Source organism: Bombus flavifrons, chromosome 12 (genome assembly GCF_040668555.2).
Source record: "Bombus flavifrons isolate JBK064 chromosome 12, iyBomFlav1_principal, whole genome shotgun sequence".
NCBI classification, from domain to species: domain Eukaryota; kingdom Metazoa; phylum Arthropoda; class Insecta; order Hymenoptera; family Apidae; genus Bombus; species Bombus flavifrons.
The window spans coordinates 12,776,967-12,803,651 of NC_138453.1; the positions used below are offsets into that span (position 1 = coordinate 12,776,967).

The window sequence follows — 26,685 nt, forward strand, 5'->3', positions numbered from 1 at the left end:
ATTTTTAAACAGTGAAATACACCTAATAAAGAATATACTACTTATCCACTTTACCTACTTAAATACCACCCTGAATTGTAAATCCACTTAATTGACACTACTGATATTTTATTTAAATATTTAAGTACTTATTTAGGCACAGATTAAAGGCAGATTTTCATGAACCATACTCCTATCTACCTAGATATATGAACATGATAAAATGGTTATTTGCTATCCTGTGTATGTATTTCGATATATACAACCCAAATATGCACGTATGAAATTACGGAATACGCAAGCCTAAAAATTATAACTATGTAAAACTGAGCACTTGTAGGGTGTTTTATGCGTTTTTTCGACGCCATATTACCTGCTATCCATGCCTCGACACTCGTGTACCGAGGCCTGGGCAAATCCGTTCGAAAATTGGCTCGTATCAAGTCGTGAAAAATCCACATGGAAGGTGCCTGTATTAAAAAGCATTCAATATCAGATCTATCCTTAAAGTAGAATTTTTCACACTGTGTCAAATCAACTATTCGTATCTGACCATTGGCTAGATAAAGGATACTACATTGTCTTCAAAATATTCACTATTTAGTGACATCGTTTTAAAAAGAAAAGTACATAATTATTTAACAGTGAGTATGTATTTATATTAATATAATATAATATAAATAAGTATACGTATAGTTACCGAAAATCATAATGACGAAAGAAAAATTTATATAACATTTTACACGTATACAATACATTTTTATGGTTATGTTGCTATAATATTTAATGGTTATGTTGCTATAATATAATATAACATTTTAAAGTTAAATATTTTCAAAACAATTTTCATCCAAATTAAATATAACTCGGATATTTTAATATACATCTGATATATTACCAATCTGTTGCAACTTAATCTTGTAAGTGATCGCAACATTTTAACAGATGCCAAGCGTTAAGGATGAATCTGAGGCAGAAGGAGAAGAAATGTCTCACGACAGCAATGAAAGTAATCAAAGCTCTGCGTCGTGTGACAGTAGCGCAGAACATAGCGACAGTGATGATTCTTCGGAGATGGATGAGGATGAATGTGAAAGGCGACGTAACGAATGCATGGAAAACTTGGTAGATTTAGAAAGACAATTCACGCTTCTCAAAGAACAGTAAGCGGATCTTTTCGTACTATGAAACTTTCTCTTACGTACGAGTCCTTATAGAAGGAATTTTGTTATTCTGAATTGAACGTTTTAATTTTTATAACTTCAGACTTTACCGTGAAAGAATTACCCAAGTAGATACAAAATTGGGGGAAGTTCGAGTTGGAAAATCTGAAGAATATTTAGTACCACTGGAACGTCTAAAAGAAAATATGAAAACAAAAACAGAAGTAGCTGGAATATTAAAACAATATAGACTACAAAATATCCAAAATAAGTTCTTAGCGGAGGAACAAGCCGCATTACAGAATTTTGAAAGTGAAAAAGAATTAATTTGGGATTGCATCCATAATGATTTACAAGAAAAAATACGTAGACTAGAAGAAGATAGGAATAATGTTGATATTCATGCAGATCTGTGGTTAAATTCTAATGGTAGAAGGCGCAGAAACCACACTGAAAGAAGAAGAGCTGTTTCAGTTGCTGGACCTTATATTGTTTACATGCTTAATGATGCGGACATCCTTGAAGATTGGGCATTGATAAAGAAAAGTCTAAGTAGTCGAAAAACTGAGATAATATAATGCTACATATACATCTAAATAGACGGAATTTTTTAAAATGTAACGATCTTGATGATGTTAATGTGTCGCCCTTTTAGAGGTATAGGGTGTATAAAACATTTTAAAACATTCATTCTAGAATACTGGCACTTCCTTTACATTTGTAACATATATAGAGTGCCTTCTGTAAAACACTTTGATCTCGGTAGAACTATTTTAGTTGATAGAGTAATGGTGTAAATGGACCGACGGAAGAATTTGATAACAAAAATATCTATGCCTTTGAAAACGTAATTCAGAAACTAATAAAATATTAATTTCTTGTGAATATAATTATTATTATTTTGTTTATGAATGGAATAGTACTTAGCTGTAAAGATAATTTAATACCAAATGTAAAAATCTGTTTAAGTAATTTCACTCAGCCTGTGCTTATTCTGTAAAATATGTTTCTCAAACGTTATAAGCATATTCATTAGCATTCGATAGCGTAAAATTTTTCAATTTAGAATTTATTATTTAAATTATAATTGCAAATTTATCTTTTAAGGATATATTATTATACATGTACAAACTGTATCATAATAATTGAATATACATATTTCATATTTTTGAATAAACTTTCAACAAAAGTAATGTTTGTAAAAAAATCTGGCACCTTTTATATTTACCTCTACAAACACTCTAAGTAATTTAAAAACTAATATATCTTAATGTCTAAACGTGATTAACTTAATATATATGTCTTAAACAGTAAGCTAAATTTCCTAGGTACAGATTATGTACAAAGAAATATGAGCAAATTCTTGTTAACGTGTGATTCAAAGTGTATTTAGTGATTACACTAAATTTCGAATGGTAAAAGTAGCATGAAAGTATCATATACCGTCACATATAATATGATTAAAGTATATTAAAGCATCACAGCAAGAAAGCATGATTGTATTAAAAGTATTTCAAAAACTTACGACAAGTTACAAATATTAAAAAAATAATAAATATAATATATATATATTTATATAATATATATATTTATATAATATATTTTTCTTTTATAGACATTCATTCAGCTTGAAATGAATTTGTTTATCTATAAATTTGTATTCTTGTACAAATCCTATTTATTTTAAAAGTATAATAAATAATATTTCTACGTAACACTTTTGGTTTTTTCATACAATGGTGAATTTATTTCCAATATCATATAGCATATTATATAATAATAATAATAATATTTAAAACTAAATAGTTTCAACATTACAAAGATTCTGTGCGTTATAAATAAAAATATGCGCATATAAAGCTTGCAATTTTTAAGAGTTATTTTAGCAGTTTTACAAATTCGCGCGCTTATGAACAATGCAATACAAAGATAGTAGATCATTAATAAAACGATAAAACCATACATTTAGATTACGCAATTTTCGTTATTTTATCATGACAAATTATATTCAATTAAAACTTTAAGATTCTGCTTCTATATCTTATACCTGCTTATATAAATATCTACGTAGATTTTATCATATTCTCAGTAGTCTAGGTTGTTGAGAAACTTTTAGTTTCAACGCTTCCGTAACTCATACGTGACGGGATCAGAATCGATAGGAGAGTTACCTTCGTGATTTGAGGTCAACTGTAGGACAGTATCATTCTACTTCGAACACTTCAAGAGGATTGTCATACGTTGCAGTAGGTGAGCCATATTTTCTTCAGTTTTACAGCATGAGTAAAAAATCGTATCTTCAAGAATTTCTAGACACTGTATGAAGTATCAAGATTTCATTTGTATAGTGTTTTGTTTCTTAAATTCATAAAACAACAGAAAAAAAGAAATAAAAAAGAAATGGTTTTGATACGTGCCGCGTGCATTAAGTGCCGAAGTTTTATCGTAAGGTCATTATATGCGATAGTTCGAGTACATTATACTTAATTTTGAAAAATGTAGCACTTTTGAAATCAAACAACTATCAACTTGATTGTTCAGATTTTTAAACTTCTTCCAGTGACCTTGTCAAGGTCAAACAGTATATTATTTCCAAGGCAAGCTTTCCTACCGGTATTTCAATTTCATTCATATTTTGTCGAAAAATATTTAAAATGCTTATATTTAAAGACAATTTGATGTTAATATTAAGGAAAGATTATTTATCCTTGAAACTATTAGTAACTGACATGTAATATGAAAGTTAGATTGTACCACCTTCTCGTACTAAATGGTCTGTATTTAATAATTTTTCAACATTTAGAATCAGTATTTTGTTATTGTTAAATATATTTGTTTCAGGCTTCTAATCAGTAAATACAGTACTAATTACAGTAGGAAAATGCCAATCAAAAGCATCAAGGCACGTCAAATTTTTGACTCTCGTGGTAATCCTACTGTAGAGGTAAGATTACAAGAAAATGTTAACTCTTAAACAGATTAAATTTTATTTTAAATGTAATATTGCTGCATATAGAACAGAGATTTATTTTGTTATATAATGATTTTTGTTCTGAAAGTATGATAAATTATAAATCGTAGATTGACAAGCGTACATTATGCAACCTTATATTGAATATTGGTATAATTTTAATATATATTCCTAATTTCCAATTATATGCAACATTTTATATTATAATATATTACGTAATAATTAAGATTACACATAAATTGTTCTTATTATTTTTTATATGTTTTATTTATAGGTTGACCTTGTATCAGACAATGGGCTGTTTAGGGCTGAAGTACCATCAGGTGCTTCCACCGGTGTTCATGAAGCTTTAGAACTTCGAGATAATGATAAATCTAAGTATCATGGGAAATCTGTTTTTAAAGCTGTAGAGAATATTAATAATATCATCACACCTGAATTGTTGAAGGTATTGAGTGTTTTCAGCGTTTATGCATAATATGTAGCATATATAACTTCTTTCAATTTTACATAGATTTATCAAAATTTGTCAATTTTTTAAACACATTTAGAAGGTGTATATATTGTTCATATGATCGAACAATAAAAACATTTGAATTTATTAACTAATCAATATGAAAATATTCGTTACCTAGTCAAATTTGGAAGTGACGCAACAAACTGATATCGATAACCTTCTATTGAAACTCGATGGTACACCGAATAAGTCAAAACTTGGCGCCAATGCACTTTTGGGTGTTTCTTTGGCAGTTTGTAAAGCAGGAGCTGCTAAAAAAGGGATTCCTTTATATAAGTAAGTGTGATTTTTAACTTAAATTTAATGTCATAATTTATAATTAAATATAATTTTTAAACATAATTTATAAACAAATCTTTCTTTATTAGCCTACAATGAAATTACGAAATATATGTGAAGTGCAAATAAAATGTACAAACAAATTTTAAATTTGATTCTACTTTTTCAAATAATAAAAGATTAACGAAATTTTATATTACGTATCTGATACAAATATCACAGCTTTTACCTTCGACATATAATAGGTAATTTTGTAAATTGTTCTGTAATTGCAGATATATCGCGGAATTGGCAGGAAATGCCAATATTATTTTGCCGGTACCAGCTTTTAATGTTATCAATGGAGGCTCACATGCTGGAAACAAATTGGCAATGCAGGAATTTATGATTCTACCTACTGGTGCTGCTAATTTCACCGAAGCCATGAAAATGGGTACTGAAGTTTACCACCATTTGAAGGCTGGTATTAAAAAGAAGTTTGGCCTTGATGCTACTGCTGTTGGCGATGAAGGTGGCTTTGCTCCAAATATTTTAGAGAACAAAGAAGCTTTAAATCTGATCATAGATGCCATTAAAGTAAGTATTTTTCTCTCTCTAAAAGGAAAATATTTTCTTACGCAAGGAATGTTCCTGCGAGGTATAGTTTACGTTTGATTTTGTTATGGTATTAAGTTAAATGTTATTGAAATGATTATTCATAATTATCGTACAATGTAGGTCGCTGGATACGCAGGCAAAATCAAGATTGGTATGGATGTCGCTGCATCTGAATTTCATAAAAATGGGAAATATGATTTAGATTTTAAGAATGAAAAGTCTGATCCAAACACATATTTGGAACCACAAGCTTTGAAGAACTTATATTTAGAATTTGTTAAGGAATTCCCGATTGTATCGATCGAAGATCCATTTGACCAAGACGACTGGAACTCGTGGACTTCTATGACATCCTCCACTCCTATTCAAATTGTAGGTGATGACCTTACCGTCACAAATCCTGAAAGGTAAAATCTTTAAATGAAATTATTTCCGATTTCTTATGAAATTACAAGTTCATCAAATTTCGATATAACTCAACATATCGAATTAATTATTTATCCTACAAAGTTATTTGTAGCATTAAATTGACAACTTGTAAATTTTAAAAAGTAATCACATTCGTTGAAAGCTATTTTCATGTTCATAGACAATAATTTCATTGTAAACCTATTACACGTTACAGAATTAAAACGGCTATTGAGAAGAAGGCTTGCAACTGTTTGTTACTAAAAGTCAATCAAATAGGCACTGTCACAGAATCAATTAATGCCCATAAACTTGCTAAAAGCGCTGGATGGGGTACAATGGTGTCTCATCGTTCTGGAGAAACAGAAGATACGTTCATAGCTGACTTAGTCGTTGGTCTATCGACTGGTCAGATCAAAACGGGTGCACCTTGTCGTTCAGAACGTTTGGCAAAGTACAATCAGATTCTTCGTATCGAAGAAGAATTGGGTGCGGCTGCCAAATATGCAGGGGAGAAATTCCGTAATCCTCATGCTTAAAAAACAATATATTTTATTAACACGAGAAACTAGTTGTTATATTTTCTGCAAAATAAATCGAATATATACTTTCGTAACCTTTACAATTGTGTTAATAAAATAATATTCAATGCTATCAATGTTACTATAGCATATAAAACTGAGAAAATTTTTAGTTTCCATTAAAAAAAGTACATGGAGAAGTAAAAACGTACAGATATTTATTATTTAATTATCGTTTTAAGAATTGTTTATAGATGTACTCTAGTTAAGTGAAATAATATTACCGATGATACGATACGATACCAGTAATAATAATAACAATACTACGAAATTAATTTGTTAATTTGTTTGGGGAGCTTTTATTTGATTAAAGGATATATGAATCGTATCTTAATATTTTAAATATGATATTTAGATCTTGTTTCATAGAGATGGTTAAATTAGATCAGATTTCACAGCGAGAAGTAAAAAAGAAAAAGCGATGAAATCTGTTATCCGTGAAGTTAAAAGCGCAAATTGAATGAATATCATACATGACAATGATATCGACGAAGCTTAATTTTGTTTTCTCGTTAACCACGAGCTCTAAATCTATTTGAATAAAGTTATCAGAGACACTGTAAAACAATAGTGAAATAAATGTGAATAAATATTATAAGATATAATCAACATTATAATATTTCAAATAAATTAATACTCCACTCTACAAAATGTTATTAACTTCATTATCATTACTTTGTTTTCTTTTTCATCTGCTAGAAAGTTATTTATATGATATTGAATTAATTAAGTAAATCAAATATATTAACGTATCACCTCTCATTTTTCCTCAAATGCAATATACATATGTATAATTACGAAATAAAACCATATTTATATACGGATGATTTTGCCGAATTTTAATCGCGTTATTTTCGCTTCAGGAATCACGCTTTAAATTTCCTGTAGCACAGCTGTAGCCGAACACGCTATGTATGCCTTCTTTTAATTTCACCGTAATTAATTTCACTACTCTAACGATCCCTTCCGACCTCCACGTAACAAACGTACTGCGAGTTCTGATTCATCATACCGAGATCATACCAGATCCTTCTTTCTTCAAATTTCCGCACCCCCCTTTAGCTACTAATCTTTGGCTTCCCTTACTTCCCTTATTAAACGAATACCTTAGTAACGCCTCTGATCTTAAATCTGTATACCTAAAATTCGCCATTCTATCGAATTGTTCTTGTCGCTGCTTGTTTGTAGCTGCTCTTCCTCGTCCCTTACCCTAAGCACACATTCTCGCCGAATATCGTATTCCTTCCTTGCTATATCCACACCTTTCTACACATTTCTCCCTATTTTTCTCGCTATCTGTCTTCCTCAATTCCTTTCTTCCTTCTTTCATGGTCTCCTTGGCTAGAGTTCTTCCTCTCGCCTCTTCGGATCTTACTTCGAATTTAATGGCTCTTGCATAGCTCAGCATATTCTCAATCTCTATCTTTTGATTTCTTGTATGTAATAGCAGGTGGTCCGACGTGTATCAATCCAATACTAACGTCGCACTTTAGATACTTTCATAGAATCCTCCCTAGGTGCTTCCTCCATAAGATCTTTAAGATATCGCACATTTTACTAAACTATCAAATAAACTTATTCTTCTTATATAATCATCCCAGAACAGTCTCTGCCCAATTCACCAAATCTGGCTTACAGCTAAGTTCCCTTTCCTTATCAACTGTTTCGGACGCCTCGTATTTCTGCCGCTCCTACTGAAAATGTAGTCCATATATTTGAATTTTCCTGCTTCCTCCAATTCTCTCACTTATGGACGTTTAACGTCAATCTTCGCGAATATCTTGAAAACCGAGCCAGTTCACATTTTATGTTCATAGGGAAAAATTACTCAAAATATCGACTTCTACAATATATCGAATAAAATCATCGAAATTAGAGGGCAGTTAACGTTTCTACAATTTCACTCAACTGTCTAAAATATCGAACTTTGCAGCATATTCAAAAATTATCGAATCAATCGATATTATCATCTTTTAATTTCATCATTGAAAATTCCCTTTCCGCTTTGAATCGTTTTTCACGTAAGAGTAGAAGAGTTTTTGCCATTAGAAGCCACTATTAACTTATTAAAAGAAGCTCTAAATTCAAGAGTAATCGTACATCGTTATAAATTTTCTGGATTATATGTGCGTAGAAACATTTTCAGTGTAATATAGTAAATCAGGGTGAATAAAATCAAAAATTCTGAAAATTAATCGCAAAGGGCACGATTTTCACCTTCTAGAGCCTAATATTTTCTATACTTGTGTGTTTCATATTATACAAATTGAGAGTGTTAGATCAAATCTTGAGCCATAAATACATACATAAGGTGTACACGTGTTATCGTGTACAAAACGTGTACGAAAGACAGATTATAACGAGATTTTTATCAAATTGATGAATTACGATGACTTTTACGGTATAAAAAGCGACCAATATTATTGAATTATTAAACAATATTCAATAACAGTATACAGTATCTATCGGATGGTTTCTAGAGAAGAAACATATCTACGTAAATAAAAGTTCTTACCGCTATCGATACATAGAACCCTACGATTCTGCTGAATCAAATCAGAACATTTTAAATTATACCTTACCCTGAATAGATAGAAATATAAATGACGTATTGTTGAAAATTAAATTACTTGAGTTTTACAGAGCTTTTTACAGAGCAAAGAAAAAGAAAAACAAAGTTCAAATTCGAAATCTTATAGGATTCTTAGTAGAATCTACGAGATAATTATTAATCGTACAAACGATTTTCGTTTTTATTTAATGTTATATATAATTATGTCTCGAACGAATATGCAAGAAAATTGATTGTATCTCGGTGTACTTTCACTACCTGTATTACGAAGTAGTTGACGTTCTAGGTCATTTTCTGTAAAAAAAAAAAAAAGAAGATCGTTTATACGGTTGACCGCGAGCACGAAGTAGCCTTAATGTAATCGGTCAAGTTGAGTCGTTAGCCTTGCTAGTCAGTTATTCGAATATCGGGTCAAGGTTATTGAACATCAGACGAATAAACTCGGCATCTGATGGTTCATTTTTGATGGCCGCATAAAATCATACTTTATTTCAATGACGGACCGTTTCTGTCGTGATCGATCAGGTTTGCGTAGGTTCCTATTCGAAAGCATCTAAAATACGATAAAACAACTGCTGGCTGGCTATCAACACGCTGGCTATCACATACAGAAAAGAGAGATCCGTACGAAAGTCTGAATGGAAAAAGGTTATTTTATTTTTTCCACTCGTCGTTTCATATAGAATCACTGCCATTCCGTTGATCTTAGTTGAAACTGATCTTCTCTGACCGGATATTTCCTGCTGAAGGTAAGCCACTTAGAGATAATGGTCGCTCTGCCGTCTAGTGTGCCCACGATGAACGCCGAGAAAGGGATTTAATCGAAGTAAGTGGCTTATAAGAGCGCGTATGGTGGAATGTTTCATTCAGTTGAGCCAACGTGATCCAAGGCAAACGAGACCCGGTGCGTGTCTAACGAATCTCGTTTACTTATCGTTCGTCGCATTTCCGTTCCGTATCGGTTTTCTACTTCGTATGCACGCACAGTGGAACTATCGAATTTGTTAATTATTTCTTGAAACCATTTCGTTCCATTTCTCGTCTGATAGTAATTGGAAAATTTCTACGATTACGATAAACGTTGCCCGGGATACTACAATAATACGATACTACTATGAAGATGAGAAAGTAAAAGTACCAAAAGTTGCAGCGATGGGTGTGTGAGAATGAAAAAGAAAACTTTGCCTCTAACAATAAGTGATAATAATTGTTATTTTGAAAACATAAACGTTTAAAATACAAATCTATTTTCTATCAAATCACAAGCTAAATATATCATTCTTTCGTAACATTTCTTCATAAGTATATATCGGTATAGCATGTTCAAGGAATGTATAGAGCGGTCCCTATTATATACGCTTACGTTCGTAAAGTGGTAATAAGCAACGGTTAAAAGAGACAGAGATCCTTTCTATGACGGAAATATTTGATTTCTTAACAGTAGAACGTATTTTTGCAATTTGATTGCTTTATCGTGTTTCTATCTTTCCTTGAGAAAGAATTCAGCTAGACATATCAATTATACATAGATATTTTTTTAAGATTACGCGATCTTAAGCAGCGTCGATTTCGATGATTTTTTAATATCTCGCCTAGTATTTGCATTGTATCGCAAATGCGTGAATATACATTTACATGTATGCAGTGTATTTCTGCCTATAGTTTCGCGTATGTGACAGCGTATGCGTTTTCTGTCTGCCGCTCCGCTTCTTCGGTTTGCAAGCGAGGATCGGCCGAGCATAAAACCGCCGTGCACAACGATATAATGCATATGCGAGATTGCGAGGAATGTCCGTTGCAACTTGTAATTCAACCAAAAACGAATATCAATGTATCGGGTTTGGCTTTTGGTTAAACTATGCAATGCGTTGGTCGCGAGGCGGCTGGTAACGCTTGCGCCAAATAACGACCGATTATATGAATAGTAGGCGAATAAATAATTGATAGATATTGTAATAAATAATAACTAAATGATATTACTTTGCGAAAAGAATAATTGTTCTCATTTTACGGATCGGGCGTGTTTCGGGCGTGTTTCGGGCGTCGTGAGGGTGCCAAATCGAAAACCACTTATAACAGATATTTCTTACATTTTCGCATACGCGCTTTCTGCTCGAAGTCTTTAAGCTCTCTCGACTTCCGTTTATGAAAGGAAGATAAGCGGCCGGCAACCAATAGCGACGCATACGCAGCCATAGATGCGCGCAACTATAGGTAGAAATACACTGTAGCGATATGTGCAGTTTTTAGAGAACATCTCGCAAATCAAGCCCGATTAAGAGATCGACGCTTGTATATGTATAGGAAAAAGTTGTTTGAAATATTAAACTTTACAACGCACTTACAAGTCATCGAAATCGGACACAATTGAAACAATTCTACGAGCTTATCAGCAGCATCTGAATCGATTATGAAAGGAAAGTGGTAGAATTATTTAAGTAGCAGAGTCAAGATGGGTTTCACATTCCACAGCCACGGTGATTAAAAGACTTGCAACTTATTGCACCAACGAAACAGATATATTTTAATCCACGGCAAAGTCTTACGAAACTGTGGAAACTCTAAGTTAGGTAACTACCAAGTAAATTAGCTTAAAAGTCTCGTTAAAATGCAAAAATTTGAAGTAAACGTTCAAATATATATATATACATGTATATGTATATGTATATGAGGAACGTCATCGGTCAAAGATCATCCGGCGCGAGTTCAATGAGTGCAGAATCTAGAATCGAGAATCTAAAATCGAGTATCTAGAAGCTGAACGAAGTGGCCCGTTGAAACTCCATCTGACTTTTATCCAAATATTTAATTACAATTAGCTCGGAAACTAACACCTACGACATGCACAAAATACATAGAACGCGCAGAAGCAAAAACACGACGATTACGTCGACAACGTTACTTTCAATGCGTTACATTACAATGCGTTACATAGAAAATCACTGTTTTCGTCATTTATATCAAAGATTTCCATTAACGAAATATTATTTCATGCCAAGTCAAACATATCAGAGTCTAAGGAAAATTAAAACGCAAATAAGAAGCAACAAAGCGCAACAAAGCAACAAAGTGATCAAAATCACGTGATCGAATAATTAATTAGCGAAGTGACTGATCGTGAGAATCGTCAAAGATCGATACTAAACAGTTTGAATTTGTTTAAACCTGCTTCGGTATGGCGCCGCCAGAAGGGTATGTTAAATCGCTGTATTATGCATTTCCAGCAACACTCATCGTAGAAACATAGTTTACGTTACAACGAATATGTAATCAATTTTCATTGCATTCGTTGACCTTGTCGCTTATGCCCATACCGTTCATACAGGTATATGGTATAATAAGCTATACACGTATATCTCTATGTGTCTGTCTTTCTTTCTTTTATATATCTATGCTTGTGTTTATAGAATAATAAGTTTCTTACGCTTATACGGACATTCAAGCGTACCATTGTACAAATCATAACCGTGCGTAAAAGCTAATTCGATATTTCAACAGACCGAGTGTACAGAGTAATGTATCAAATATTGGAAAGTACGTGTATATTTCTATATTTTATCGCATCTAACTGTAATTCAATATTGCAAGTTTCGCAACCAGGTACATACGTGTGTACGCTTGTGCTTTTTTATCTATTCATCTTTTTTCATCGTAACCTACTCGTCTATCGTATATTATATCTCGATATCTTCTAAACCAAGACATCCTCTTTCTACATCCAGGATGCCGATGCTATTAGTTTTCAGCGTTTTTCTTCTAAATAGTAAATTGTTAGGACAAACGGTAGAATAGAAAATTCGCTATTTTCAATGAATGTCGACAATAAGTAGGATAACTTGAACATGTAGATATGATATGTCTAACTTTGTTATCGTCTATATCTATAGAAAAGTGAAGCGTGTACGGGCTTCTTGGTCACGCGTGTAGCTGATAGCTGCATTACGTAGTCTAACTATAAGTATACGTACATGTAACATGTATATGTTATGCTATAACTCGTGTAATTTTCTAAATGTAAAATTGTGCTACTTAGAGAAAAAGGCTGAAAGACGATATCATCGATATAATAAAAATTATGGTATATTTAAAAAGATTCCTTCCTTTCTTTGTCAAATGCTGCTATTTTAGGGAAGAACACCGTTCAATGTTAGGATACCATGCAGCCAATTACGATGCAAAGATAATACAGATTGGCAATGTTTGCGAAGACATTGAAAATAATAATACTCGCGATAAAGATAGCACTTTGGACGAAAAATGTGACATAATATATTACTCGTCAAATTCCAAAGGTATATTCGCACAGGTGAGGTGCATTAATAAACACATATTATTAATAAAATGTACGACGTACAAAAGGAATTACTTGTAATAGTTTGAAAAGTCAACGAAACGATAAGAATAATATAAATATACTGTTCTCTCTTGTTGGTGAATTAATTGCAATTAAATCAAATTGCTGTATGCTCTATTAGACGTACGAAGTGACACTGTCTTTAAAGAAAGAAGATAAAAAGCATTTCCTTTCAAGTTCCAAGCCAAAGTCATTTTCTCTTCTCCATAACATACATACATATATATATATATATAGTAATATAATAGAGATAGTAATGTAAATAAATAATAATAGTGATAATTTATTAAGTATATTAAGTATATAGTATAGCATATTATAGTATATTAAGAAACAGTATCGACAAATATTATCGATGGATATTATTATGCCATTGACGATAATACGATAACAATAAAACGATGAAACCCTCCATGATACCTTTGAGTCCGTTTGAAAGTAAATAAACAAGTAACAAATATCACTTTTGATTATTTGAAAAATGTTTCGTTTAGGTAAATATGTATTCACAGAAAAGAAGCCACCTCGGATTTCGATAATTTTCAAATATGTTATAAAGTTCAACATTGTGAACAACTTTTCCCTATGCATATGTATGTATCGCGAGGCGAGTATTCTATAGATTAATACGCACCGATAAGGGGATTACTGCCGGTTATACATGCACGTGTATAGGAACAAGTTGTTCAAATGTGTTAGTATCTAGGTAACGCGTATCTTTTCTCCTTTTCCAATTCTTCGATTTTTCCAACTTTAGAATATTCGGAAAAATTAGAAATCGGAGAATTTGGCAACTATCGAACGAAATAGATCCAAAGGTATTATGACAAAACATATTGAAAGTATACTTTTGTATTTTCCTGAATGTTTTTGATTTTCTTCTTTCATTTTTTAACATCTTTTTTGTGTTTTAGTGCTTGGTATCTGGTGCGGTATTATTGCTACTAACCGGTGGAGGAATGCCAATTGGTTACAGTGCAATTCTGTTACCGCAATTGGCTGAAGAAAATGGTACGATGTACGCTGATCGGCAACTTGGATCCTGGATAGGTACCTACCTGTTTCGAAATAAATTTCTCAATTACGTTCGATAATACTCGATAACGCTAGATCTCGTAAGCAAAACGGTGAATCGCGATCTCCAATAATACGAACCGTTGCCACACGTCTCCCGCAGTCCTGCAGCTTTCTTTCCCTCCAATCTCCTAGTAGTTTGCATTCCCTTACCTTGTCTTTTCCACAGACTTTGACTTTTCAGAAAATTACCATCACCACTATTTCGGTTATTCCGTTCGATTGGCGGAACTCGCCACTTGCGCCGTCCATAGTGGAAGACGAAGCGCGTCAAAATCTTTGAAATGTTTGCCCCTCGAGTTCTCCGTATGACCGCGATGCGTGTTCTTTGGGATCGTTGACATTTTGCGTACAGAACTTTAGTATACAGGTATATCGTTCCCACTGTATTCGTGGATGAGTCATTTCGCTACACAGGAATTTCTCCTATTGCCCGCTACTTCTTTCCTCGTCGAGCTCGCTTCAGTAACTTCATTTAAACAGTAACTTGATCAGTTACTGAAATCAATACACCGTTGGACATTATTTCACATTACGAGAGAACGATTAAATCGCTTGTTTCGCGGCTTAAACTCCACTACATCGAAGAATAATCGGCAAAACTGTAATTTTTCTTTTGCGTTCAAGCATATATTTGTTATTTATGTTTCAGCTTCGGTTCATAGTCTAGCAACACCTGTCGGATCTTTGGTGTCCGGCCCATTGTTGGATGAGATTGGCAGGCGTGGATCTTTACAATTTGCAGCAGTACCGCTGTTCGTTGGATGGTTCGTCATAGGTTTTGCTAAAAACATTTCCTGCCTTTTGATAGGAAGAGTCGTACTAGGTTTTGGTGTCGGCCTAATGGGAGTACCAGCTCAGGTAGGAAGTATTAATCATTTCTCTTTTCAATTGCGTAACAAACTTTTCATTCTTCAGCCGAATTCGTCGATGGACAAATTGTACAGATCTATCTATACTTTTTTTCCTCTTTTTCGTTCTTTGGTATTTTGTTAATTTAAGAATTCTAAGATTAGCATCTTACCTATCTATCTTGAATGTTTGAGACATTGATCACGGACAGACCTGTCGTGTCTGACAGGTGTTACTGGGTGAAACGGCTGATTCGACGCTTCGTGGATTTCTGACAGGAAGTACGCTCACCTTTTATTGCCTCGGTATCGTCATCATTTACGCGTTAGGAGCTTGTTTTACGTGGAACATCGTGGCTCTTTGCGGGGCCGTTCTCCCCATAACAGCACTGATCGCGTTAATCCTGATTCCGGAAAGTCCTGCTTGGCTCGTAAGACGCAAGAAACCTGACAAGGCGAGAAAAGCCTTGCTGTGGTTGAGAGGAGGTAACGTGCAACAGGTAAGTACAATACGTATACGCAGGCATAGATATCTTTGTAAAATAGTCACGGAATCGAAAGTCTATCGAAAGTCGAAGAAATTCGTTTTATCGCGATAATCGGTCTATTTACAAAGTGTATCGTCGGTTTGCCATTCGGGAAAATGACATTTAAAAAACCCTCTATCGTTATATATATGTAGAGCAATTGAGCCTATTAGCGAAACGGTTTCTACAACGAGAGCCTCGTCGTTTTGTCTAATAACTATTCGTTCCTACAGTCGATCAATAAAGCCTGAATAATAAATTTTATTACTTTTAAAATTGAATAATTAGTCATATTTTGTCATTTGCAATTACTTATTTCTTGGCAAACTTTATTTTACTTTTCGAAACACGTCACGCCGCGTGACGTGTCGCGTCCCTTGCGGTAAGCCGATGATGAATTTACGATGAAAAGTTGACTTTTACAAATTACGTTTATATTTGCGAAAGGTTGATGCCGAAATGAGAATATTGGAAGCTCGAATGAAAACGGATTTAGCACGGACGGCTACGACCACGACGTCACGGCTCGGACAAATTTCTTCTGTCGTTTCTACGCTGCTCGATCCTAGTGTTTTGAAACCACTAACGATCATCAATATATTTAATATTCTTCAGTTAATAAGTGGGACATTTGTCATCGTTTTCTATGCAGTAAATCTCGTCGAAGATATCGGTAAACGGAATCGTTATGCATTTAATATACAGCCACATGATTTATAGAAAATACCAAACGCTAACAACTTCTTAATCTGTAAAGCAAATTGTTAAATGCTTTCGTAACGCTATCTATTCGAATTTTCCTCTAGAATATTCGTCTACGAAATCCGCCATTACGTAGCAAATTTGTGCAGCAATTCTAAATAAAAAACTTACCTTTAAACATTTGACGGCTATTTAAAGTTATTTAAAATCACAAATACCGATGACCGTCTTTAGAGAATAATTGCAAGTATGCACAATTGTGCGTGATCTTTCGACTGTTGGCATAAATTTTCCTCGTGTTTGTCGTTTATCTAGCGGATATCGTCGACCAGAAAACAAATTTTATTCGTTGGACAGTGTAATCGATAGGAAATAAGAAGACGTTACTATTATATTAATTACACAATTCTGATTATGTATAGCTATTTTGTTATACGCAGGTGGTGACAGAATAAATAACTATTTGGCAGCGGTAATTACGGCCATTACCAGAGTCTTGTTTAGTTCAATAGCGAGCGTTTTATTGTTGAAAATAAATAGGAGATATCTAGGAATGTTTTCTGCCGTGGGGACGGCTTTCGCTTCCTTAGTCCTCGCAGGATATTTATTGATTCAGGAACGATCTTCCATCGATGTGAGTGTACATTTTCATTTATTTATCATAAATGTTATAGATTTATGTAGTAATGTGATCTGTTATATCAGATTCGTATATTTTAGGTTTACGTTGTTGGTATTCTTCTGTTGGCCTACGTGGCAGTCAGCTCCATGGGACTGATGACATTTCCAGGGTTAATGGTTGCCGAGTTACTTCCTCAAAGGGCTCGAGGAATCGGCGGTGGTTGCAATTTCTTCTTTTTCAACTTATTCATCTTTATAGTTACAAAATCTTTCCCCACGGTACGTCCACGATTATATAAGATTTAACGCTTAATAATTTATTTATATAGCGAACAAGGATACTTGAAGGTAAATGACGCTTCTGAAATGTTTGAAAAGGACATTTGATTTTTCTAAATTTATCGGAGAACGACAGTCGGCTGGTGTCGTACTCAGCCACGATTTTCGAGCGTTCACAAATTAATAAAGCGAAATTTAAAGAAAGACGATATTTAAATATATTTTTCTTGAAATTTTCACAAAATCCTAGACATCGAGTAGAAAAATGATTGACACGACACGGAGTGGCCCCTGTGCAACATAATATTTCTATTTGTATACGCGTAATATTCAGTAACGAGAAGTAACAAACTCTTAATAACAGCAACAAAATATCGCAAGAAAGTGTCGCCAATAACGTTTGCATCGTTAAAACAGGTAAGCGACGCAGTAGGCATTACTGGAATTTTTGCAATTTTTGGCATTTCCGCCCTTTTGGAGGCAATATTCGTTTACGTTGCTTTACCGGAAACGAAAAATCGCACGCTTCAAGAAATCGAGGATTACTTTCAGGTATGCGTCCCACGTTTCTACTTTGATCCAACGTACAGTAAAAACGATTAACATCTATTTCCCATTGCAGCAAGATAACTTACTTTGGATTACTCGTTCGAGATAAAGGACAAGCGACGAGTCATTCGTCATCCTACATAAAGATTCGTACTTTAAAATGTACAAGCGTAAGATTTATATACGATATAGGTAATTATAATGGAATAGTACGTCGAAGAGAACGCAAAAACTGAATCGTTTCTCGCGATTTCTGCGTAGAGCGGCAATTATTTGTTTGTTCAAACCGATTCTCAAACATTTATCGATAGACGGACCCTTGAAAGTTTAATTTTCAAAAGTTTAATCTTAAAATAATTACAAAATAGTTTTTCGAAAGTTCGACACCGTCGCGTCCGTCGACAAATTACAAGAACAGAACAAAAAACTTTACGCTTTAACTAACCGAATAACTCGGCTATACAACTTGCACCAAAGTTCCGGTCCAAAGTTCCGCAAGCGAATCCTCGTTCTCGGATATTTAATATGGAATATCGCCGAGAACCGATCGTCTTCTTCCTATCTCGCCGCGGTTCCACTTGTGACTATGGCGTTCGACCAGTTGTGATTGTCAAATACTCGTGTCTTTCCATATCGTGACTGCCACATGGCCGCAATAACGTACATCAAAAATCTCCTCGAGCAACGAACATGCTCGATAGTTGATCAACGAGTATACACGATCTCTTATATTTCCTAACAGCATCCTACAAAGGATTCAAAAAATTTGTGACAATTGGAACGTATGTACCAGGAAAGTTATTTCCTCCTGAAACGTATATTTATCGTGTTATGATATTTATGTATATACGTGTAAATAAATATTCGCTTTCATCACGGTGTTGCACTCTTTATCGTTACGCGGTACATTACATAGCTAAACGTGGCTATAACTATCCCATCTATATATATATATATATCATCTTCCGTATATAAGGATAGAGCTCATGAGTGAAGAGAGATATATATAAATAGATATATTCGATGAAGAGAGATATATATAAATAGATATATTCGATATAATGGTAGTTCGAACGTTGGAACTTCGAGTACCGTTTCAATAGCGAAAATGAGAAAGGGTATGGCGCGGGTATGGCGCATCTCGCCGAGTCCCACATAACTCAGTGGCACGGGCCATTGGGTATGCGTAATTATAAAATATGCATTTTCCCCTCCTCGCGTAAAAAAGGGAAAAAGAAAAAAACCATATATTCGATTCGAAGATCATAAATCGATCAAGATTGCTTGCTACTAGAAGATGTTGATAGGGAAACGAATGAAAATGAACAATGTATCATATACCGGTAAAGTAACAGACGAATTTAACGATTTTGCGACGAATGCGGCGACATCTGCGGGAAAATAGCAATATTTGAAAAGCTTCTTTTAAAAACATACGCACGCTCTTTTAGACGAACACGCTTTTTCCTTCCAATCGAACGTTTTATTTTCCTTTGATATAAAATCGTAGAAAAAAAACTCGTTAAACGACGGGTAAAACGCTAGAAGAAGATGTTCTCGTACACGAGTACTTGTATTACTTGATTAAAAATTAGATAATAGTTTTGGCATTGAGAATTCTATCCTCTGGTCAGAGAAACGATTTATGCGTATTTTCGCTGCATTTTCGACTAAATACAAATTTTGTATTTGGCTGGTCAAATATTTCAGCGAATCGTCAGATTGAAAGTTGTATATAATACGTAGATAATAATAGAAAATACAGGTAATACAGGTAAGCAAAAGTGCAATTATCAAGCAATCAATCTTATCGCAGTAACGTTTCACGTTGTTTTATCTTTTAGACTTTTTCTACCTATCACAGATTACGGATCGATGTACTTTTTCGTTTATTGGCTCCAACGAATTCGTTTCGAAATGACTTGTTTCGCGATACAACTATCTAGAGAAAGGAAGGGATTAAAAGACCCAACATATGCGTTCGAGGGGCTTCCCAGTCGCCTACAATTTTTCGTTTAAGAACCGACGCTCTTTCGCCATTCCCATTCAGTTACACTTTTAACTACGAGCTAACGCGGTATCGAGTATTATGGGGTCGCCTATTTCTTTAGCATTTGCGGTGTACGTTTCCATGTTGCTCGCTTCGATCGAAAATGCCCTCGCATTGCCATTTTGCCAAACTAATGTCGAAAGCAAAACCGGTAAGCAGCCGTTCTCGATTTGTTTATTCCAAGTTATTTTTCGAGAAAGAATCGAACAAAGTTTCGAGAGGAAAGATTTCGTCGATGCGATAAATCATCGACTCAAACGTGCAAGTGCCTAACAAAATAAACGATTCTTAATAGGTCAAATTACTTTTTTATCGCAATGTTCTGTTTTTTGTCGTTTTTCGTCGTGTTTTCCGTAATACGAAGCATTTTACTTCGTGCGAAATCGCGCGCCAACCTAAACGAAAGAAATCTCGAAATCGATCGTCACCGCAAAACGTAATATACCCATATGGACATGGAACTAGCTGGCACGAGAGAGAATAGCAATGACTTTGCATCGTCCAGTCGTTTTACCGATAATCTCGCGCCGTGCTGATGTTTCTATCGCCGATGTTTCGATCGAGCTTCGGTACAGAAATGTAAATACTGAAAAACACGTTGATTGCGTAGCGGTGCCAAACATCGTGAGCAGGCTGGAGTGGCAAGCCAGGCCACCGGTTGACCGAGTGCCGTTGGAAGTGACGCCGACACCTTACGTGGTCATTCATCACGGAGGCATAGCTAAACGCTGTTACGATCAGAAAGCGTGCTCCGAGATCGTAAGGAGTTACCAAAATTATCATATGGACGATAGACAGTGGTTCGATATCGGTTACAACTTCGTTATCGGCGAGGATGGCAACGTTTACGAGGGTCGAGGCTGGGATTACGTCGGGGCGCATGCACCTGGTTACAACACTCAGAGCATCGGAATATGTGTTATCGGTGATTTTAGCGGTGAGTGTGGATTTTTATGCATCTATGCGAAACTTAAAAGTGGAAAATGCGTACGGCACGTAGAGTATAGTACTCGTCGCTACATTTCATGGTTAAAGCGAATCCCTGCTTAGATTTCACTTGTTCCATTGGATTCGTTAAAATATCAATTAAAATATAAAATATAAAATATAAATTTCGTACCATATTTTACCATCTAACGTTGAACAGAATTTCGAAATTGTACAACAGAAGCGGATAAATAATCGAACGTGATTCTTATACTTGCAATCGTTATATCGAGATCCATGTTAATTAGGTATATTTTCAATGCTAAGGTGTGCGAATAGTGTCGAGTGTCATGGGAATTCGGAAATATGGAAATTCGAAAGATCGAGTCAATAGTAGAGGTAGCAAAGAGTAGAAATCATAGACTTACTTGGATAAAACCAAGTTCGTAGATCTAAGTGCACGCAACGATGATAATTTTTGCAGATATTCTTCCCAATGAAGTAGCTTTGAAGGCGGTGGACGCCTTGATCGGTTACGGAGTATCCCTTGGCAAAATCAACGAAGATTATCAGGTATTGGGACATCGACAAGCCAGGAATACTCTCTGTCCAGGCAATGAATTTTACAAGTACGTTCAGAAATTTCCACGCTGGACTGACCATCCTATACCGAAACATTGAACAACATTGTCGTTGATTACCGTTGAACGAATGAAAATATTTTTCGTATATATATATATATCCGAGTTTACGTTTGACGTGTATGATAAAAGCTTGTTTCATCGCGTGTTTCATTACGTTAAACAAGTTTACACTATTTATATGATTCTATGGAAGAAAGATGTAATTAACGATAATGCGATATAAATGTTTTCGATACACGGCTGACTTATATACCGTCAACTAAATTTTATCTCTGTTCTCCCGCATATTGCTGAAAAGTACAACAAATAATAACAACGATATGTTAAACGCGCCACTCGCTAATAATAGATAATAATAAATATTATCATTTATCAGGGACAAGTTCATCCCTAATCTTCTTTCTCGCTTCTTCACTCTTTCACTCTAGTACAAAATAATTGCAAAAACATACGTTCTATAGATCGATTCGTCGAATTGACCGGTATTTTATAATATAGTACTACTCTGCGGACCATATGACCTGTAATTTTTCACATTGGCATAAGAAATAAAGCATATCGATCTTCGATCAAATTTACTGTTTTTCATATTTACCAGAAAGCAATACGCTTTCACGTTTCCTGGAAATCTCCCACGACATAACTCGTGAAACACGCATAAACAGGAAAATGATATAAGAAGATCATTCCGCCGAGAAAGTGAGTTTTTTGAGGAACTCGTTTACATTCTAGTTACGTGTTAGGAACGTGTAGGAACTAATTATCCGTGCTTTTAACTAAGTTCAATTCAAACGAGATCGAGATATCGAGCCTGAACGTTATATCGAGACGTCGCCAAACATTTTCGTTCGTTACGAAATTTCCACGGGAATTTCCAAAAGCTAATAACAGACGAAACGAAACTCTCGCAGCAACGATACTCCTTCCGAGATAAAGAGTTCCGCGTGAATGTAAAACACGCGTGTCCACGTAAAGGACGGAGCTTTGCCCATTCTCAACTTAAGCGTCGAACGAACCTGTCGGTTATCTCGCTTGTTATTTGAATTTCGTCGAATAGCTATACATTCTTTCGCTTTATAACGTATGGCCTAGGATCCAGAAAAATTAACTTCTTTGTTGCATAGTATGCTAATCACGAGAATAAAAAGCATCGAAGAAATTGACCGTATCTTTATCGCGATCCAATTGTTCTTTCAAGGTACAGTACAAAGGTTTCGTCATCGAATTGATTTTATTCTTGGAATAGTCGTATATCGATGACATACTCATATTCGACCAGCTGTAATTGCGATCAATCTGCATTTACGATATGTCGATAGTCTGTTGGAGAGTGTAAACGATTCTTTTACCGCTCTCTACGGAAAACCCTCTTGACTGAATCGACAAATTATGACTTGAATTTTAAATCAACGAATCAGCACCTATAAGAGCCGTATATACGCAACACATCTTTACATTCTCTGAGAACTTAATCCAAATTCCATACCACCGTACTATTTATTTTATTTTAATTTATTTCGTTTTTTTTTTTTTTTTTTTATTTTATCGTATTTTATTTCGAAACTGATAAGGCAAGCCTTAAATCGATCTCTATGGATAAACGTACGTTGAAGACGTTTAAGTACGTAATGGGAAATATCCTCGCACCCCCCCCCCTCACTGACACGGTCAAAGATCAAATTAAACCAACCATCTGCATCGTATATATTTGCGGCATTTATCACAATGTTAGCAGATCTCTGTGAACGAAGATGACAAAGTTAATAGCGGTGATCCTCCTACTCGCCAACTGTCAAGTGTTGTTTTGTGCTGTGCATAAGACGCCTGGTAATAAATTGTTCCTTGAAAATCGTTGAAAATTATACTATCGAAGCAACGTGTCGTCGCTTAGTGCCGATTAATAGTGCAAGTATCTCGACGTGTTCTTCGAATCGTTTCAGCGTCTTCCACTTGAGGAAATTTTATATTCGCAACTGTGTAGCATCCTCGTGCTTCTTTTCTCTATTACGATCGATTTTCTCGAGTGAAAAGAAGTAGCAATTGCAAAATATGGATTGTAAATATAAGTTTCGGTTAGACCTGCATGAAGTCGATATATAGCGTAGCAAATTATATAACGCTCTTTCGATCGCAAGTCCTATTCGAAGATTTGGCTATTTCGCTGAATTTCGATTCCAATCGAAATCTACGATCAATTTTCTTAGTTGGTTTGGTTTCACGAATGTTTATTTCAGTTCAACGAACCAGCGATATCGTTTTCTAACGCCATAAATCTATCCGGCTATCTAAATCCAACGAACGTGATTACTAACGAAATTCCGCTTAATTACCTTAGGCCTGCTTGAGAAAAGTAGAGTACGATATTTATTCTACATAAAGCAATAATGGTGTAAGTCACCAATCATTTTTATCCGTGTTTCTATAAAAAAGATTTGTAAGCGATATGAAACAAGATTGCGCTTATTGCTTGTAACGTGTCGACCCGTAATGTCAAGAACTTTCGTTTATCGTCGCCTTATCGTTATCATTATTTAATCGGTAGCTGACGATTCGAGGACATGTTAATTAATTATTTTTAAGCCGATACGATGACACTGTTGGTGAACAAGCCACTAACAATAAGGTAATATCCGGCGGTCGTAAAATTTAGTTAGATCCGATCCTTCAACAGAAATCGTTGATTGTTATTTCGATTGTTATTTCAATCGTTATCGCACGACGCATCTGTCACCGAACGTGTCTATCGTATCTATGAAACTAACTAAAAAGAAGACAAAAAAAGACGAACCTAAAATAGATTATTTCCATTTGAATAGAACATTGTCGGAGAAATGGTCGGTATTACCTACCGTTTTACTACTTCGCTTTCCGATATCCATTGAATTGTTCAATTTTCCTCGACATTTAGTACGTCCGAGTATAATATCAAGATCAGAATGGGGAGCCAACGCACCAAAGTCAACCCTTAGGAATCTCGCAGAGGAGCCTGCCCCGTTCGTTATAATTCATCATTCAGCGACTGATAGTTGCACGACTCGAGCGATTTGTCAAGCCAGAGTGAGAAGTTTTCAGGTGATTGAACCAGTCTTTTCCGCTCGACAAACGGAGAGTTTAAACGAACCTCTTAGCGTCGACAACACTGAACATATAATTAACAAATTTCCATTCTCAAAATTTCGTTTCTCGGGTTCAGGGCCGTATTAAAATTTCCGAAGCCTCGGACCGTTGATCCAGCGGAGGCTTCCTTTCCAATCGATATAACGGTTTTCTTTGCTTTATCGATGCATTTAGAACCATCACATGAACCAGAAAGGCTGGAAGGACATAGGTTACAATTTTTTGGTTGGCGAAGATGGAAACATTTACGAAGGAAGAGGATGGGGCAAACACGGTGCGCATTCCACACCTTACAATTCGAAGAGCATCGGAATTTGCATGATTGGCAATTTTGTTGGTAAGTTTGTTTGTCGTTGTGTTAGTAAGTAACACGACGTTTATCGTTTATCGTTTATCATTTATCGCGTAACGCGTATCGCAACTTCTACCGTAGAAAATCCAACGAATCCTCTAAAGTCTTTTTCGGTAGAATCGATCCAAAATGGTAGAATTACAGTTTTTATGGGATTTATTATCATTGAAATATTCACAGGTCATAATCCAAGCGCGGCTGCGATAAAGGCAGTCAAGGATTTGATCGAGTACGGTGTAACGCTTGGCAAAATACAAGAGAACTATACGTTGCTTGGCCATCGACAAACGACGTCAACTTCCTGTCCAGGCGACAGTCTCTATCAACTGATTCAAACGTGGCCTCACTGGTCGTCCATCTGATAATTCTTCAACGGAAAACATCGTTGCATAATCGATTTATTTTAAACGCTGTATCGTACATGTTTTCGAAAAGAAGTAAACGTTGTTCGCATCGCAGTTCTCAGACGTTGCGTCTCGTCGATTCTTCGCAATTTTCATGAAATCATTTTTCTACCAATTTCACGTAAAGCGTTACGATGCCATTCACTGAATTATCGTAAGTATCTTGCTCCGTTCTAACGCAAATGTCCACGTGAGAGAAATCGGGCGAATTCCTGCTAACGTCGTTGTAGCGGCTTTTGTCTCTAGCCTGAAAAATACGACGCGACCGTGTCGTAACGAGGACAGGCTGCCGAGTCTTTAAATCTACTATACCTGAAGCGGAATCGGCCGTAAGAATTTTTCGTTTAATTCGGGAATGCAGAATTTCGTGCCGTACGGTATCCCGGAATCCAGGTCCATGGAGACTGTCACAAATTCTGCACGACCATCCAGATAATCCTATAACGAAACGAGTAACGATATCATTGTTTCCCTTAATCACGGGATAGTTACCAGTCAGTACGCGATAACGAACAAACAGTAACAAACAAATAGTAACAAAGAACGAAAGAACAAAGATCATGCTGGATGCTGGTTGGAAAAATAAGGAGGACAGATCGGCGACAGATCGATCGGCGACGCTCTGATCGAGAACGAACCTGTAGATTCCTCAGTTTCCTCGTTCTAGCATCCAAATAGTCAAACTCGTTGTCACTATCAAAAACGGGATAATAAGCGGTCAGAGTCACGTTGTAATAAGCACGACCGCTGCAACTGAGCTCCGTTGTACGCGTATCTATTTTCGGCGCAAAATTAACTATTTGAGAAGAAAAATATATAAAGCAGGAATAAAAATGTAGATATAAAGGTTTATTGCTCTATAGTAATTACCGCTGGCAGAGGTGGCTGAAGCGAAGAAGAGAAAAAAGGAAAATATCAACGCCGATTTGTCCATCGTGTCAGTAATGATTTTACGCGACGTGATCGATCGCGCAACACGTCGATATACCGACTAACTTTGTCCCTGCGATTCACAAAATACATTGTGTCAGCAGCTGTGCCAATCGCGCTGGTATTCGTCCATGAATTGTCCACGAATCAAAGACGGAAGAAAGGCCGATCGACGTTTCCACTATAATGCGTTCAGCCGTAAATAATATTAGCCAATTATTAGGATTATATAACTTA

At 35.3% G+C, this 26,685-nt stretch overlaps 4 protein-coding genes across 8 annotated transcripts; 3 read left to right on the top strand and 1 right to left on the bottom strand.

Annotated features, from left to right (window-relative positions):
- The first annotated feature begins 331 nt into the window (after positions 1-331).
- Brms1 (breast cancer metastasis-suppressor 1-like protein) lies at positions 332-2,313 on the top strand. 4 transcript variants are annotated; one of them, XM_069124382.1, is made up of 3 exons: positions 332-627; positions 925-1,142; positions 1,246-2,313. In XM_069124382.1, the coding sequence occupies exons 2-3, from the start codon at positions 925-927 to the stop codon at positions 1,718-1,720; spliced, it is 693 nt and encodes a 230-aa protein (XP_068980483.1). In that variant the 5' UTR covers positions 332-627; the 3' UTR covers positions 1,721-2,313. The 4 variants fall into 4 exon arrangements, with proteins under 4 accessions (XP_068980483.1, XP_068980484.1, XP_068980481.1 ...); XM_069124383.1 differs by having other exon boundaries at positions 332-623; XM_069124380.1 differs by having other exon boundaries at positions 333-626; positions 903-1,142; positions 1,246-2,312.
- A 921-nt stretch (positions 2,314-3,234) lies between these two features.
- On the top strand, positions 3,235-7,104 carry Eno (alpha-enolase). Its single transcript, XM_069125134.1, has 7 exons — positions 3,235-3,392; positions 3,984-4,086; positions 4,388-4,561; positions 4,749-4,906; positions 5,185-5,485; positions 5,627-5,913; positions 6,132-7,104. Exons 2-7 carry the CDS (start codon positions 4,024-4,026, stop codon positions 6,451-6,453), a joined length of 1,305 nt encoding a protein of 434 aa, XP_068981235.1. The 5' UTR covers positions 3,235-3,392; positions 3,984-4,023; the 3' UTR covers positions 6,454-7,104.
- A 5,024-nt stretch (positions 7,105-12,128) lies between these two features.
- Positions 12,129-25,572, top strand: LOC138185756 (uncharacterized). Its single transcript, XM_081833767.1, is given in 17 exon segments — positions 12,129-12,259; positions 13,196-13,373; positions 14,336-14,471; positions 15,148-15,356; positions 15,577-15,846; positions 16,321-16,546; positions 17,016-17,209; positions 17,296-17,475; positions 17,893-18,027; positions 18,098-18,122; positions 20,085-20,225; positions 20,685-21,011; positions 21,486-21,727; positions 23,397-23,472; positions 24,554-24,717; positions 24,937-25,099; positions 25,295-25,572. Coding segments are annotated over 17 exon segments (2,865 nt in total). The 5' UTR covers positions 12,129-12,242; the 3' UTR covers positions 25,477-25,572.
- Positions 25,294-26,614, bottom strand: LOC138185430 (uncharacterized). 2 transcript variants are annotated; one of them, XM_069124386.1, is made up of 4 exons: positions 26,389-26,614; positions 26,157-26,314; positions 25,831-25,956; positions 25,294-25,765 (listed from the first exon to the last, which is right to left on the bottom strand). In XM_069124386.1, exons 1-4 carry the CDS (start codon positions 26,450-26,452, stop codon positions 25,619-25,621), a joined length of 495 nt encoding a protein of 164 aa, XP_068980487.1. In that variant the 5' UTR covers positions 26,453-26,614; the 3' UTR covers positions 25,294-25,618. The 2 variants fall into 2 exon arrangements, with proteins under 2 accessions (XP_068980487.1, XP_068980488.1); XM_069124387.1 differs by having other exon boundaries at positions 26,157-26,293; positions 26,389-26,599.
- Between the last annotated feature and the right edge of the window lie 71 nt (positions 26,615-26,685).

Bases quoted from the DNA above. Each gene is read 5' to 3' on its own strand.
- Brms1 (XM_069124382.1), top strand. From the start codon at position 925: ATGCCAAGCGTTAAGGATGAATCTGAGGCAGAAGGAGAAGAAATGTCT. The intron at 1,143-1,245 runs GTAAGCGGATCT...TTATAACTTCAG, and splicing joins TTCACGCTTCTCAAAGAACA to ACTTTACCGTGAAAGAATTA.
- Eno (XM_069125134.1), top strand. From the start codon at position 4,024: ATGCCAATCAAAAGCATCAAGGCACGTCAAATTTTTGACTCTCGTGGT. The intron at 4,907-5,184 runs GTAAGTGTGATT...CTGTAATTGCAG, and splicing joins AAAGGGATTCCTTTATATAA to ATATATCGCGGAATTGGCAG. The intron at 5,486-5,626 runs GTAAGTATTTTT...CGTACAATGTAG, and splicing joins TGATCATAGATGCCATTAAA to GTCGCTGGATACGCAGGCAA.
- LOC138185430 (XM_069124386.1), bottom strand. From the start codon at position 26,452: ATGGACAAATCGGCGTTGATATTTTCCTTTTTTCTCTTCTTCGCTTCA. The intron at 26,315-26,388 runs GTAATTACTATA...CTTCTCAAATAG, and splicing joins TTCAGCCACCTCTGCCAGCG to TTAATTTTGCGCCGAAAATA. The intron at 25,766-25,830 runs GTATAGTAGATT...CGTATTTTTCAG, and splicing joins TACGGCCGATTCCGCTTCAG to GCTAGAGACAAAAGCCGCTA.